This window comes from Micropterus salmoides, unplaced genomic scaffold, assembly GCF_014851395.1.
Source record: "Micropterus salmoides isolate LMB-PRFRI ecotype aquatic unplaced genomic scaffold, ASM1485139v1 Ms_hic_scaffold_8, whole genome shotgun sequence".
NCBI classification, from domain to species: Eukaryota; Metazoa; Chordata; class Actinopteri; order Centrarchiformes; family Centrarchidae; genus Micropterus; species Micropterus salmoides.
Genome location: NW_024044570.1, coordinates 12843672 through 12860173, shown reverse-complemented (window position 1 = coordinate 12860173; position 16502 = coordinate 12843672). Strand labels below are relative to the sequence as shown.

General features: G+C 40.5%; 1 protein-coding gene across 1 annotated transcript in view; it reads right to left on the bottom strand.

The window, feature by feature from the left end:
- The window catches only part of nell2a (neural EGFL like 2a), a 92685-nt gene that overhangs the window by 65686 nt on the left and 10497 nt on the right, over positions 1-16502 (bottom strand). Inside the window, exons 4-12 of the mRNA XM_038706414.1 lie at positions 15409-15582; positions 13788-13884; positions 11015-11087; positions 10414-10496; positions 9963-10091; positions 6696-6798; positions 4297-4388; positions 2579-2684; positions 1986-2114 (exon numbers count right to left, since the gene is read on the bottom strand). Coding sequence (XP_038562342.1) covers positions 1986-2114; positions 2579-2684; positions 4297-4388; positions 6696-6798; positions 9963-10091; positions 10414-10496; positions 11015-11087; positions 13788-13884; positions 15409-15582 — 986 coding nt within the window. The remainder of the gene's footprint in view (positions 1-1985; positions 2115-2578; positions 2685-4296; positions 4389-6695; positions 6799-9962; positions 10092-10413; positions 10497-11014; positions 11088-13787; positions 13885-15408; positions 15583-16502) is intronic.

Sequence of the window (16502 nt, the reverse complement as noted above, 5' to 3'; positions counted from 1 at the left end):
AAAACATATAAAGAAATGGCTTATACAGTGGGTACGGAAAGTATTCAGACCCCTTTAAATTTTTCACTCTTTGTTTCATTGCAGCCATTTTCCAAAAATCAAAAAAGTTCATTTTATTTCTCAGTAATGTACACTCAGCACCCCATCTTGACTGAAAAAAACAGAAATGTAGAAATTTTTGCAAATTTATTAAAAAAGAAAAACTGAAATATCACATGGTCATAAGTATTCAGACCCTTTGCTCAGTATTTAGTAGAAGCACCCTTTTGATCTAATACAGCCATGAGTCGTTTTGGGAAAGATGCAACAAGTTTTTCACATCTGGATTTGGGTATCCTCTGCCATTCCTCCTTGCAGATCCTCTCCAGTTCTGTCAGGTTGGATGGTAAACGTTGGTGGACAGCCATTTTCAGGTCTCTCCAGAGATGCTCAATTGCGTTTAAGTCAGGGCTCTGGCTGGGCCATTCAAGAACAGCCACGGAGTTGTTGAGAAGCCACTCCTTCGTTATTTTAGCGGTGTGCTTAGGGTCATTGTCTTGTTGGAAGGTAAACCTTCGGCCCAGTCTGAGGTCCAGAGCACTCTGGAAAAGGTTTTCGTCCAGGATATCCCTGTACTTGGCCGCATTCATCTTTCCCTCGATTGCAACCAGTCGTCCTGTCCCTGCAGCTGAAAACCCCCCCACAGCATGATGCTGCCACCACCATGCTTCACTGTTGAGACTGTATTGGACAGGTGATTAGCAGTTCCTGGTTTTCTCCACACATACCGCTTAGAATTAAGGCCAAAAAGTTCTATCTTGGTCTCATCAGACCAGAGGATCTTATTTATCACCATCTTCGAGTCCTTCAGGTGTTTTTTAGCAAACTCCATGCGGGCTTTCATGTGTCTTGCACTGAGGAGAGGCTTCCGTCGGGCCACTCTGCCATAAAGCCCCGACTGGTGGATTGCTGCAGTGATGGTTGACTTACTACAACTTTCTACCATCTCCCGACTGCATCTCTGGAGCTCAGCCACAGTGACCTTTGGGTTCTTCTTTACCTCTCTCACCAAGGCTCTTCTCCCCCGATAGCTCAGTTTGGCCGGACGGCCAGCTCTAGGAAGGGTTCTGGTCGTCCCAAATGTCTTCCATTTGAGGATTATGGAGGCCACTGTGCTCTTAGGAACCTTAAGTGCAGCAGAAATTTTTTTGTAACCTTGGCCAGATCTGTGCCTTGCCACAATTCTGTCTCTGAGCTCTTCAGGCAGTTCCTTTGACCTCATGATTCTCATTTGCTCTGACATGCACTGTGAGCTGTAAGGTCTTATATAGACAGGTGTGTGGCTTTCCTAATCAAGTCCAATCAGTATAATCAAACACAGCTGGACTCAAATGAAGGTGTAGAACCATCTCAAGGATGATCAGAAGAAATAGACAGCACCTGAGTTAAATATGAGTGTCACGGCAAAGGGTCTGAATACTTCTGACCATGTGATATTTCAGTTTTTCTTTTTTAATAAATTTGCAAAAATTTCTACATTTCTGTTTTTTTCTGTCAAGATGGGGTGCTGAGTGTACATTACTGAGAAATAAAATGAACTTTTTTGATTTTTGGAAAATGGCTGCAATGAAACAAAGAGTGAAAAATTTAAAGGGGTCTGAATACTTTCCGTACCCACTGTAAATAATACTCGTGAAATGCAAAATGAATGAACCTAACCTTAACCAACCTAACCAACAGAGGCAACAAGCACTAGGCAATCAGAGGCACAGTTGTCAAAAATCTGGTGGGGGGAAAAAAAGCTCAGCTGAGACCAAGCAGTTGAAGCACCATGACAACTGTAAATTCTTTAGTGTAAAAATAACACTGAATTAAAACTACCTAGTCCTCCCAAAAGCAAGCATGACCCTTTGATGCAACCCATTCATAAAAACCAACCACATATCAGTTCCTGGAGGGTAAATATAGCAGAAAGTTAGGATAAGCTACTCAGAGCCACACCATACCTTCACAGTATGCATTATCATCTCGCAGTGGACGGAAGCCATCCTTACAAACACAGCAGTCTCCTGCCTCCAGGTTCACACAGTCGGAGTGCTCCACACAGCTGTGGCCCTCTAAGCAGAAGTCATGACCTGCAGGAGGCACCAAGAGGAAAAGGTTGAGAACCCAGAGGAGAGAAAAGGACAGGAGTGATGGAGGTATACAGTGCCTGCAGAAAGATTATGTTGTAGTCTCACAACCTTTTCTCTGAGTATCCGTACTGTGGCTTCCAAGGCATAGTAGGTCAAAATTATCTTAATTTGCTATAATATTTTCCCTGTTACATCTGATTTCATAATCTCAAAAGCAGATACTGGAGATATATTTGAGCTAAAAGTAGAAATAATATGAATCAAATGAACACATGAAGCCCATTTTCTACACATTATAGATTACAAATTACAGATCAAATTTGGATGATTGCTGATTTGCAACTTTACAGGCAACCAGGGATGACAAAAAACCTGCAAAATGTGAAAATAAAAACTTTAAATAATAATATTGCACCATAAAAAATATGGCATGGCAGTGGTATTGGATGATGTTTCTTCCATACCTCTGCAGACTTTGCAGCATCTGTCACTCAAGGTGATCTGCTCCGACTCTGCACAGTTGAGTTCGGGACAAGGCTCACTGGGGACTACTCGATGCATGGTCCTGTCCTGTGATGGGCAGAGACACAATCCTCATGAGCTACTTCTTAGGTCCACTCTGCCCTCCACTCATTTGCTAGGGCCTGCATGTAATTATGAAGGTAATTATTCATATATTGTGTTTCCTTTTTCACACTCCCTCCTCCTTGTGTGTTCATTACAAACCAATTACTCATTGGTCAATAGCAGTATTTTCCCAAACTACTCCTGGAAGGGGGGAGGAGCTGTCTTCTCTTCTCCTCCTGTTATCCTCAGTGATTTATATCATGATTCATGATGCATCTTTATTATACAAACAGTGAATCAATCTTCTGGATAATCCCTGCATGTGTGTTTAGTCAGAGTGTAAAACCTGATTAGGGGGTTCCTTTTCCCAGCATGCCTTTGGCAGTACTCTCTGATGATCTCATCCATGTCCCTCTGACTGATGCTAATTTTGAGTCATTAACACTAGACACAGTTGGACAAAGACAAAGGCTTTTCTATCTGTTTGTAGTGAACACATATTTTACTTACGGTAATAATCTTCAGACCAGTCTGTGTACAAGATGTCTCCATGAGGTGTCATGACCTCAACTTGTACATTGACTGATTATGCCCTCATGAAATTCTGGAACAAACTTCCCCTAAAAGTCCCCAAACAACTTTCCAAACAAGCCGCTTACTTCTTGCCACCCACCACCCAAAACTTGTGCCCCCCTTACAGCCAGCAGGCAGACAGAAGATCAGAGACATGACAAGCAGCTGTCAGGGGAAGCCTGCAGGAGTTTGCGGCAGTGGGCCGACTGACAGTACTCCCCGTCCCCATTTCTTTGATCTGCCTGGGACTGCCAGTCAGTTGACTGGGACTACAGATGGGCCAGGTGTGGGCAAGCAAGCTAGACAGCTGTCTGAAACTGCAGATTCCAATGGAGCTTTGCAGAATTCATAGAGGAGTTGGCTGATACGATAGAGTTGGGTGATTAAAAACTTCAATTCACTTTTCTGTGATTGATTGGGCATGCCTGCCATAATGTCATGAAGTGAATTATTCCCAAAAGTGAACGACCCACCCATCTGGCAGACAAAAGAAAATACTCTGAATAATTGGGAAATGAATATGATTTGGGACCACTGTGGTATCTGATGATTGATTCTGAAGAATGGCTGTGGCATCCTATGATTGAGCACTGCTCTGGATTCCAAATGTAAACTTCAGTAGAAGGATTTGGCCAATTTCTTTAGATCACAAAGAAAACGATGACAAGCCAGATCAATGAAATTCAGCTGAAGTGGACAATCTTGCATGCTGGCTCATTGAGGCTTGATTTATCCTCTCAGGTCGGGGCAAGGTAGCTGTGAAATGAGTATTTAGTGAGCTTTCAAGCACTGCCACAATTTTTACATTTAACATATGAACAGAGTTGAAATGCTTGGTTACATGAGTTATTGTGGTGTCTCTTCCTGCAGAGGATTGATAAAATCATTTTGAATGAGTATGTATAAGTGGGTTTTCTCTCTCTCTCTCTCTAGGTGTGTGTGTGTGTGTGTGTGTGTGTGTGTGTGTGTGTGTGTGTGTGTGTGTGTGTGTGTGTGTGTGTGTGTGTGTGTGTGTGTGTGTGTGCGCGTTGACAAGACTTACCCTGCATTCAAACAGCAGACACCTGCCAGAGGAGTCGCGCACAGCCTTCTGATTCCCTTCCACTAGCTCTCTTCCACCAAACAGGCAGATTGCTGATAGCAGGCACAGAAAAATCATCAGCATGCACACAAATAAACACACAAACACATAAAAATAAATAAATGGAAACAGAAAATCACATTTATCCCTTGAAAAACTTTTATCATAATTTTTATCATATTCAACAAAATAATCTGTATTTTTATTTTGTTTTAATGAATGTGAATGCAGTACATAAAAGAAATCTTCTAAAAATGCATATGCTAGATGTTTAAGATTATGTGAGTTCAAGCTACTATGATTTATTAGTTTTTATAAAAAAAAAAACACAAATTGTTTGATAACTTTCATTTGAGTAGATTTAGAAAAGGAAATGTGAATGGATTAATCTACCACTCACTTTTTTCATTAATCAATAAATTACTTCTGTCTTTAAAATGTAATAAATAATATCTTTTGTTTCTAGATTCCAAATTACTGTCTTATAATTGCTTAGTTTACCTGCCAGAAACCTAAAATGTATTTAATTATTCAAACTATTTCTTATTTTTATATATTATGCAAATCACACATATTTTCAACCCTGCCCCACCAAATATATTAACATTTAACCCATATCTACACTCCTATTTTACATGTTATTATGTTAAGTCCTCAGGTATATTGAGTCAAACCAAATCAAGCATATCAAGCCCAATTAAACAATGCTACAAAATAAGTGATGAAATAATTAGCATGTACAGAGAGAAAACACTGCAACACTACGGCGAATCAGTTTTACATACTTATAGGGCGAGAGGTTTGCAAAAATAATCACATGAGCAGAAAGTCCGAGTTGGATGAGTAGTTGGGGTCAGACAGATTCAAACTAATATGAGGGAGAGAAATGATTGACACTGCAGGTCAGGCCCTATCACAAAGCGGCGTATCATGAAAGCGAAGGACTTCTGAAACAGCCATTTGACATTCTACTTGACAGATCATCAAATAAAAAAATAAAAAAAACAGGCTCAGAACTCCTCCCTGCAAGGCCTTGTGCTGCCAGATAAGGCTTTAATTTGGAGAGGAAATCATGTCTTTGTAGTGGGAAAGTTGCGCCACTCTTCTCTCCAAAGCCGGAGCATGCGTAATTAGCTGTGTGTTTGTCTACCTCGTTGAGATAAGTGAGCACAGGGATGTTGAATTTAAGGGGATTACCTGCTACGTGTTTATATTTGTGTAACACGGCAACACATTCAGAGTCATACATAAACCCTTCATAAACCCCTGTGTTCCAGCACCGACCCATGGGTCGGTGGAAGTGATGCCGACGCAAGCTGATTAGAATCCAAGACTAATGGTTTCTTGCTGATAAAGAGTTAAAACTTATCTATTATTTGCTTTGCAAGGGAAGCAGTAGAGCAGCGGCAGCAGTGTGTGGGAGTGTGTGGTGTGAAAGTTCTCAAGTGAAGTCAGTTTGCACAAGATGTGGAGAGAGATCTATGAAGAAATACTATACATAAGTAAAGTCTGCCGAATTTTTCTATCATTCATATGGTCTGTAACCTTTCATAACATCAGTTATTAAAAACACTCTTATTTATACTAAACTAAGCTAATGATTTCCATAGATTCTGTTCTATACATTGGCAGGCAGCTCGTTCTGTCTTTTGAAAGCAAACACATCACATCTCTTTAAGTTTAATTTGGGTTAATATCAGAAGAATTCTGGGGTGGAAAAGCTAATATCCTCTGAAATCCATTTTTATTGAGAAGGGAATTGAGAGAATATGAGATGCAGAGTGCTGCGGTGAGGAGGCTAATAAGAGTTCATTGCTGAACTCAAAGTCTTTTGGAAAAAGAAGACCCATTAATGTAGATATGTGATGAAAGAGAATTATTTATCCAGCAAGAACATATCAGTGCTCAAAAGTAAAAAAAAAAAAATGACATTTAAGAAGACACTATCACCAGTGAGAGTGTACATCGTTTCAGGCGTTTAACATTTCTTTCTTCTTCACTTTTCTCACAGCACGTCTGCCATAAATAGGAACTACTTTACATCACATGCAGTGATCCCAGATTTATTGGCTCATGTCTGTGTGACTGGTGGCCATCTGTGTTTTGAAGCCAGCTAGTGAATAATTGATTGGTCCATGTATATGCAAAAGGATGGACCCATCTCAAGAGGCATGTTTGGAGGTAGCTTAGCAACGCAGCAAAGCCCTGGTCAATTGTCATGCAGCCCTTGTGGAGGCGTGATGCGTGCTCTATATCTGGTGGTGATGGAGGTTGTTTTGCTGTTGTGTGTGTTTTTGCGCAATTGTGTCCATGATTGTACGAGTGTAGGAGGGTGACGAGGTTAAGGGTACTCCACTCACGCTGGCACTCCTTGCAGCAAGCACCCTTTACGTAGGCAGGCGCGGTGCCCGCTGGGCACTGAGGGGGAGGGCAGGAGATGGCCTCACATTGCACCGTGCCATTCTGGTGAAGAGAGAGAAACAACACCTTTAAAAGAGTGACTAATATAGGCCAATGCATACAGACTGATACTGATAGATATTACATAAATATCAAGAAAAATCATAAAAATACACATCACAGACAATATATTTTCAAATATTTTTGATAAGGATCCCTTAAATGTGATAATTACAGACCATGATATGTACTGACCGAGGCATTTTACAATTGAAAAATAAACTTGCCGGTGCTCCCAAGTGGGGTCGCAATGTAAAGGAAACACATTTTCCAAAGAAAATGCATTTATAAACATATGTTGGCATTTTTGTACTGCAGTTTTTTACTTGCTGGCCAACACATATACACCAATACGCATATATTTGTGAAATGTCAAATGTTCTGTTTGTTAGTAGTAGATATATATTTATTACTTCTTGCAGATAAAACTATTTTTGTCATTTCGTCAAAATCTAAATTTTAACAAATCAAAGTTTCATCTTACTAGTGGAGGAAGATTACTAGTTAAGCACAGATAAACACGGCTCAGATGTGCCCCGGACAAATTAAATAAGCAGAAGACATTCATTTTGAGATGCTTGTTACATTATCAGTTGAAGTTACATCATTATGTCATGATCTTGGGTTTTACTGTGTTGTTTTTCTGTTATTTTGTTAATGTCAATTTCTGCTTTACTCGTTGCCTCTGTGTTCTTGTTTAGGTTTTGTTAGTTTGCTTCCTTCTTCTCTGTTGTCTTAAGTTACTTATATCCTTGTGTACTGTTGGTAGCTTTACTTCCTGTTTTATTTTGTAATTTTGGTGTTTTTGTCAAGCTTTGTTTTCTATCTGCCTTGATTCCTAATTTGTCTCACCTGTGATTGCCCTGCCTGCTTGTGTGTGGTGTGCCCTTGTATATATTGCCCTGAGTGTTCTGCCCTGTACTCCGTTATGAGTTCTCATTGAGTAAATCCTCTTTTAACTGTATCCTCCTCGCAAGTGTCTGCATTTTGGGTCCACACCTCTGCCTCCTGCCACTTCACTCAGCCTGTCTGATACATTAGGGGAGAAAGATTACATGCTTAGTATGAAAGCAAATGGATAAAGGTGTGGCCATCAACTTTGCAAGATCATGATCCTGCTTTAATTTTTTATTTCACATAGTGTGTCTATTTCCTCTTTCCCGTCCTTGTTGTCTTTCCACTTGGCAATGGGTTGTATATGTGCATTTATTGGCTTCCAAAACTACTCAAGCCTCTGTGATTCTCCAGTGCAGACACGGACAGCCCATTGGTGACTGCTCATGGCTGGTCAACCTCTAACTACCAGCATGCACGTCAAAATGCATGCTAGCTACACTATGGTCAGTCAGATTCCAAGTTCTTATAGTTAATAATTGTGTCTATGTCACTGTGCCTCTACCCCAGAACTCACTCTCCACACTCCCTCTACAAACCACTGCATCGTCCCACACACAAAAAAAAACAAGACCACTCTTAGTGCCCAGTACAGTAAGACTACCCAATTTACTCAAGAAATGTTTTCATACTATTTTTGACTCCTGTTTCACAACTGGCCGCAAACCAAGCCACGTCTTTTTTGTGGAGCAGGTTATGCTCTGGCAGACCAAGTCTATATAAACTAAATGGTGCGACACAACTAATATGCAAAATGCTTTAATTTTGATCTCTCTTCCCTCAAGAATCAGCACTGTTAAGCTCATTTGAAATTGTCAGTGGTGCGAATTTGAGTCAAAGTGCCCCAAAACTGAACTCTGCTCGAACACCTGGGTGATTGCCACTACACAGTAGTTTGCCCCCCAACTATCCTCCACCCTGTTGCATTTTTTAAAATATGCTGGGAGGGTGGATTCTGGCAGAAATCAAGACTATGCTTGCTCATTAAAAAGTTTTGTTTTAAACCTAATCGTAGCCTACAGTAGATTTCCACGGTAGCCTGTAAATCTGATGTATTTAAATGCTACCTCCTTTTCTCCAGCTGTGCCTGTAATTAACATTGCTTCCATGGATGAAAGCTCTGTGACAGCAACATCTATGAACCTGATCCACATAAGTGATAACATCGTAATGCATGACCTTTGAATTTTAAAGGTCACAGCTAATTGCCACACATAAGGTAAGGAACATATCCCATCTAATTCCTTAATTGCCGCCCGGGAATGGCAACACACCGTTCCCGGCGAATGAAGCGATTTCATTGGATGAGTAGGCAGAACAAATCCCTGATGATAATTATCATCTGTCAAGAGCAATTAGGTGCAGTGCACTGAGAGATATTTGATTTCCTATTTTTTGCATGTTGGGTAGTGGTGCGCGAAGGCATCTCATTGGCTGGTTGGAGAGGTTCAGTAGCAGCGAATGGGTTTCAAGTTCCAAAGCTGAGTAGACTGACAGGGGGTGAAATCTGTTTGCTGATGTGGTACAAGCCCCAGATCTCCTATTACTTCTTATTCTCTTTTTGGCAATTATTCACACTTTGTGCAGCTAAAAGTAGACTGTTGAGAGAATTAAGCATTACTAAGCACTGTTGTTGATGTGTCTAATCCCAAGTACTGTGGAGGTTTTTTCAATACAGTATCTTTTCTTGGGTAACTGGGGCAACCCTCCTCTACTGCAAGGAAATAATGAGAATATAAGCTATCAACAATGGGGCCCCTGCTCTCTGCACCTCCAACCTACCCAAACACACACCCCGTCCCCCCACCTTCACACACTTGATGAACAGGGGAGCAAAACAAAAGCCAATACCTACAATGGGAGCAGTGAATGCGTAAATGTAGAGAGACGCTCATAAACATAGACACACAACTGATGAATGCACACAAAGACAAAACAACACACGGCATTACAGACATGATGAAAAATGCACGTTCTCTCTTTCTCTAATAGACACATGCGCGCGCACACATACACACTCAGATCTACCCAGACCTTCACACATATATCTATTTATTTCATGACACACTCATGAAACAACCCCACAATCACATACTGTATGACAAGCACATAATTCCAGATTCAGTATGTTTACACACACATACACACTTATTTAAAATTGAATGTCCTCCCTAGCTCTTTATTACTCTAACATACACACCCATATGCGCAGTGTACACACGCATCAACACACACACACACACAGACACACACTCGAATGTGTGAAGCCCCACCGAGCATGTGCAGTTTCTGCAGCCATCTGTCCAGCCCTCCTCCTCCCTGTAGACGACCCCCTTGACGCTGCAGGTTCTCTCACAATAGCAGCCATCCAGCCCATTCATCTTCTCCTCTGCCCTGGACAGCTGCTCACGCCACCCGCCCCAAAAAGAAAAGGCAAGAAGGAGAGAAGATGAGAGTCTGCCTCGTTTGGTGTCTATATTCACATATAGAAAGCAGAGCTTCAAAAGAAAACCATCAGCATCACAAAAGTAAGTCATTAGACACCATTAACCCCATTTACACAAAGAGTCTCTGCATCAGAGACTCTTTGTGTAAAGACTTCACCAATAGCCAAGTCTAATGTTAATATGTCATCAACAGCCTGTTGCAATGAATGTTAGTGACACACTTTTATTTTTTAAGATAATAGTCGATTTGTGGACACATTATATCACATTACATTACCTTGCTGGATGTTTTAGCAAGGATATCCTGCAGTTCCATGATTTTCTGCACAAGTCCGTGGAAATCATTACAGGTTGGGCATGCTGAAATACAAGAGAAAATATACTGTAATTTAGTACATGTTATACAATTACCTGCAATTATGATAATTTATTATTATATATTACAAATTAAAACAGTTGTAGATAGTAGATTAGGCACATATTGTTTTCAAAAAATATTGTATAAATAATAACTAAATTTGTTTTATAAATGATGATCTACAGCACTACATTATGTAATTTATTCATTTTTATATATTGCAATTTTTCTCTTCAGTGTCCCCTCTGCAAGAGGACCTCATATACTTTAAACCGCAGCAAGCAGTGTCCCCTGTCAACTTTTGCATGGGGACATGCAGTTAATGTGATTTTAAACCATGAGGTGTGTCTTTTTCTTGTTAGCAGGACTCCAGTGAGCGCAGAGTTTTTCAAGAATTTAAATAAAAAAACAAATCAATGCAATCAAGTGCCTAGTAAAATAAGCACCAGAGACAATTTAGGTTAAATTAAACTCTTAATGGAATGCTTTGTTGCTGTGTTAAATAAGAGACTGCACTCACTTCTGTTCAGATCTGGACACTGTGAGATGTAACCCTGTGGCATCACCAGGATCTCCACGTCCTGCATCACTCCCTGCACAGGCAGACCCACATCAAACTTTTTAGTCAAGGAGAATAACACCTTACAGAGGGCAGACAGGCAATAAAAATGAGATGAAGCATGTTAATGTGTAGTAAGTGGATAAGGACCCAGAGGGGCTGTGGTATCTAAGTGTGCTCATAGTACATTTTCCACATGAGATCACATGGAACCCAAGCTTGCGCAGAACATGCAAACACAAAACCAACATCCTTGTTTATGAGAGCCTTAAACTGAGCATAAAACTGAACATAGTGAAATAGCAATAAATCCGAGAGTGAGTGCAAATGTATTTTTAAATCTGGTAAGTGAGAGAGAGACAGAGAAGTTAGTTGTAAGATAATATGCCTCTTGATGTTGTCGCTCAGGTGAATCATCTCATAACCGAACTCCAACAGGAAGTTAAGTGAACCAATTATGTGGTAGTTTTAGTAGGTAGATGGAATTTTTATTTTTCCTCCCAATCTCCTGCAATAAGCATAAACAGGACATACAGATTCAATTTGACACCCAATTGATAACTACTTTTGTCCTGCTGTCGAGCCCCAAACACATACATACATACACCCACGTATACACATACCCACACTCTGTCGCTATGGTAACCTGGCCCATTTCATTTCTTGAGTGCATTTATTTCCCTTACAGAAGTGAAGCGGTGAAACTTAGGAGAAATTGTTTTTTAAATTGTCTTGCCACTTCAATTTACGGGCCATAAATTTAAAATGCTGCAGAAATTATTTGCTGATTTTACACGGCAACCTGCTGAAATGAAAGCAGCTTGGAGTCGCGTCTATCAAACTTGAAATGAAACCAAAAAACTACACATTTATCTGCGGCCATAGAACCCATTTTCCATGCATCCACAGTAAACTTCTGTACTGTGATTAATACTGCGTTATTACTACTTTTGTTTTTATGAGCGTATGTTGTTAGCAAGCAGTCAAAGACATCTGCAGAGCTGCTGAAAAAGGCAGTCAGTTGCTCTGGATGAACAGAAAGTACTCTACCTGAGCCCTTAAGTGAGTGTATGGTATCTAGGTGTTGAGACCGAGACACCGGGATTCACTGCCGAACCCTCTGGAGGTGTCGTGGGCATCACTCCCTTCGCGCAGAGTCTAGGCAGCATCTAGTCTAACATCTAGTCCTACAAAGCAGATCCAATAAAGCCCAATTGAACTGAACTGATTTGACTTAGAAATGGAAAATTTTTCATTTCACTGTGTCTTTAAAAGCAGAGCATGTGTTGTAATGCAGCACTATCAAAACAACCAGTGGCTAGACTTTGTTTTGTGCGTTCTGGCAACTGAAAACATTTTAAACTCTCCAAACTGATTCCTCTGTGTCAGTGACACTCTTGTTTACTGCAGTATGCATGCAGTAACACGTGGGACACCCACAGTTGCCCCATCTGTACCGGAAATGTGAATTTGGGAGTGGCAGAGTGAGGGTTGGATCTCTTTTGATGCACCAACATCCATTTTCTACAAACCGCAAACAATCTTGAAAACATCTATCCTAACAATCCTGAAAAATAACGAATGAAATCTGACTGTCAAACAAAATGTGATTTGCATGTTGCAGCGGTTGCTGTTTCTTGTTAGGAAGGCCTGAATCAAATTGTTTTTAGCCTTTCAAGTTAGGATGTAGAACAACTTGCTACATCAGCATACAAATCTACAACTGCTGAAATTCAAACATTGTGTCACTAGCTAAGTAAGATAAAATAGATTTGGCTGATGTGTGTGGACTGTAAAGCAGATATTTACCGAGTTGTGAAGCAGAGGTGCATGTACACTCATTTCTGCGTCTTTACTATTAATGTTACCGGGATGTGATTTTCTCGTCTTCAGCTGACACCTACAACAGACATTGACTGTTTTTGTGTGTCTGAGTGTACGTGTACTAATGAAGGAGTGTGTTTTAAAAGGAGATGTGCCTTCCTAGCAACTAATCAAGGATTCAGAGAGTGGCGAGGGGAGAGATGCTGCTGCGTGACAAGATTAGTGGCTGACCTCCAAGGTTTCTTTCATCTACCAATTAACACAGAGGAAATTCAACAGCCAGGACACAATGTGTAAAGCATTAAAATACACACACACACACACACACGCAGGTACACAACACATCATCAAACACAGAGCCAGTCACCAGCAGACTGATTAAAATAGTTATAGTTGCCAGTAAGCTGACATTTTGCCCCAACATGTATCCCCAGGTGGGAAATTTTGGAGTGCAGTTCAGTCTGGGAAAGGCGATATATGTCTCCCAGTCTGATAAACAAGACTATAGACTAAGCTTAATGAGCATAGTCCAGAGGCTATTTAATGATTTCTCCCAAATCAGCATTGTGGGGGCTGCTGAGATAATTGCACTGGGCTTAGCTGCAGACTAAGGGAGAGGGAACAAACAATGACAAAAAATGTCAATTCCTAGGGTAGTCAGAGTAAACTTCAAATTAATATGGTAAGCCTTGAGAAATGCAGCAATTAAATCCAACAGCTACAGTAAATAAAACCAAACAAGCCAAACAAAGAGGGAGAAGATACAGTATAAACCAAGATTAAGTATGGGGTGAAAAGCTAGTGCAGCAGCTAAGATAAATGAATTGTTCTTGCCATTCTGAATCATCACATATCAAGACAGGCATCAGTACTCATTTTCTGTGAGGAAAGTTTGTACACCAGCGCTAACCTTGAAGAAGCCATGAGCGGCGTTTCTCTGTCCAAGCCAGAAGGAGGCATCCTCAGGTATGTCCATGTAGGGGGCTTCCACCACCCGCTCATAGATCCTGCAAAACAAATACACAGTGAAGGATCCCTGCAGGTTGTACATTCTGTCAATTCACTTATTTTCATCTATTTAGAATAACAATTTCCCCTGCACTGCAGGTCCTGCCCTGCTAAATCCTCCTGTTAACTCCTTCCCTGAGGAGGGTATAGATAGCCACATGCTTTCTGTAATACACATGGTGTTGCCGTCTGTTTTTTTTTTTTTTTTTTTTTATTGTGCCAGGGAGGATCCTTCAAACAACTACTGTAACACCCCTTTCGTATAGCAGATGCAAGAATAATGCAGACCAACTCAAGGTGCGTTCGACCTGCACTGTACCCAGTCATGTGAGACAGCTGACAGAGGTTATTCTCTGGATGTCACTATCAGCAGAGACTCCTGTCTGTTATGTAGTCCCATATACTAAATTTGCTAATTACCAAATAAGTTTCAGTTCCACCTTTTCGTTCAGCGCCATACATGTGCCGTCTTTTCTTCTTTCTTCTCTATCTCTTTTTTGGGGGGAGCTGGTTAAATGATGTTTCAATTTTGATATCAGAAAATACATTTCCCTGATAGAAAGGCCAGTTCAAGACCCTGATCCCCTGATCAAGAGGAGGGTAGTTTAGATGGTATAAGAGACAAGGAGGTGATCCCTCAATGGCTTCCCATCAGAAAACACTAACACACTTGTGTCCAATCATGCAGCTGGCCAACCAAGTTCCTGCACTGTTATAGCCATCATAATTATATATTATGGTAGTTTTAAAATTGAAAGTATGCACTTTTTACAAAATAATTTCAGGTTTGAATTCCTTGTGTGTACTGTATAAATGGGTCTAAAACATTTTGAGCAACTGTATAAATTTAAAGACCGTTCAAATCCACAACAATGATAGAACAAGAGTGTTGCATTTAAGTGCCAATGTACTGTTATAGTAGTAGTGTAGTAATAGTGTTTCCAGCTGAAACCACCACTGTGTAGATTTTTTTGACTAAGGACACTTTCATGAAATGAAAGGAAATATTTTAACTTTGAACAAAGAATTCTATGTGACAGCTACAGATATTCATTTAAAGTAGGGATGCACCAAGTCCAATACCCCATTCAACTACTGATCCAATGCCAGTGTTCTATTTTTCACAAATATTAAGTCTGTATAACTCACTGTCTGGAACTCACAGGAATCATTTTTAGGATAAGTAACATAAGGGAAGGTATTGCTGTGGCTTTTTTTGACTCAATATATAACTGATAGTGGAAACACAGAATGATTACAATTGACAAAAAACTTTATTAAACCTGGAACATTCACCTCATGGCCGATACCTTTACCAATACATTATATGGTATTTGTGCATCCTATTTAAAGTTAGCTTTGGAAACACCTGAGGAAATCATATCTGTATTTTAATTTAGTTATAAAATTTGAAAGCCTCCCTTCTCATACATTGTAAGAATTCTCCCAAACTACAACACATATGGCGTTTATTTGATATTTTATTGTCGCATACATGCTAACATTCATCCCCAGCATCTTACCTGTTGCAGTCGACATGAAGTATGACATGAGAGGCACTGACAGCCACAGAGACTTTGTGCCACTGGTCATCAGCCAGGCTGTAGGGGAACACCTCCGTGTGAGCCTGTTGGCCTTTGGTACGATAGTGAAGACGCACCTCACTGCGCTGTCCACTACTCTCCAGCTCCAGGAACCTGCAGAATATAAGCACCAGCAACTTGCGTCTAGTAACACCCATGCAATGACAGTTTGCATTCTCTGCATTGTACAGTATGTCTTGTTGCATTAAAGTCTCAATACTAAAACCTAATCATAATTTCTGTTTGCTCAAAAACTTGCATGCATGCATCACCAAAAGTGTCTGTGCTCCTCTCAGCACAGTGCTGACAGATAAACATGTCACTCATTTCCAAGCACCACACACACACATCTCCCCAGATCTGCAACACCATTTACAATTTAATCACATCACTAGTAAAGCATAATGGTACTATTTGGCTGTTGAGTGCAACATCAGCAACACACAACAATAGCCCACATGTAGAGGTTCAACTCTGTACATTGGCGTATTAGTATTCTACCAGAATCCTGTTCTCCACACCACTGAGATTCACCCAGCATAGTGACACTAATGGAAAGAGATGCCAATACACACTCATCACCTCTGCCTTTAAAGAAAGACTTTAAACTAGAGTAATTTGCTGGAAACATTATTCAAAAGACAAATAGACAACCACACAAGTGTAGCATTGGAAATTATTTATCTGCAGACCCAATCTAATAGATTTACTCTCCCCTAGCCATGCATGCACATTCATCCCGGCTGCATAAATGCACTCGCTAACACTTCTGAAGCTGAATTAGTCCTTGCCATGTTTCCAAATGAAACCATGCAGTGCTGCTTTGTTGCATATGAATAGCTGGGAAAGCTAATCAGCAGCGGGGAAAGTCATTAACATCCCTGCAAGCTCTCTTTCAGGACTGACTTTAATGTACAAACTGTTCAATCAACGCATTATGTGGATCCAGATTGCTGTTCTGATCATCCAATGGCTCAGCTACCACAAACTAATGGAAAACATTAGCATGCTAACTGCAGATAGCGTCTCATCAG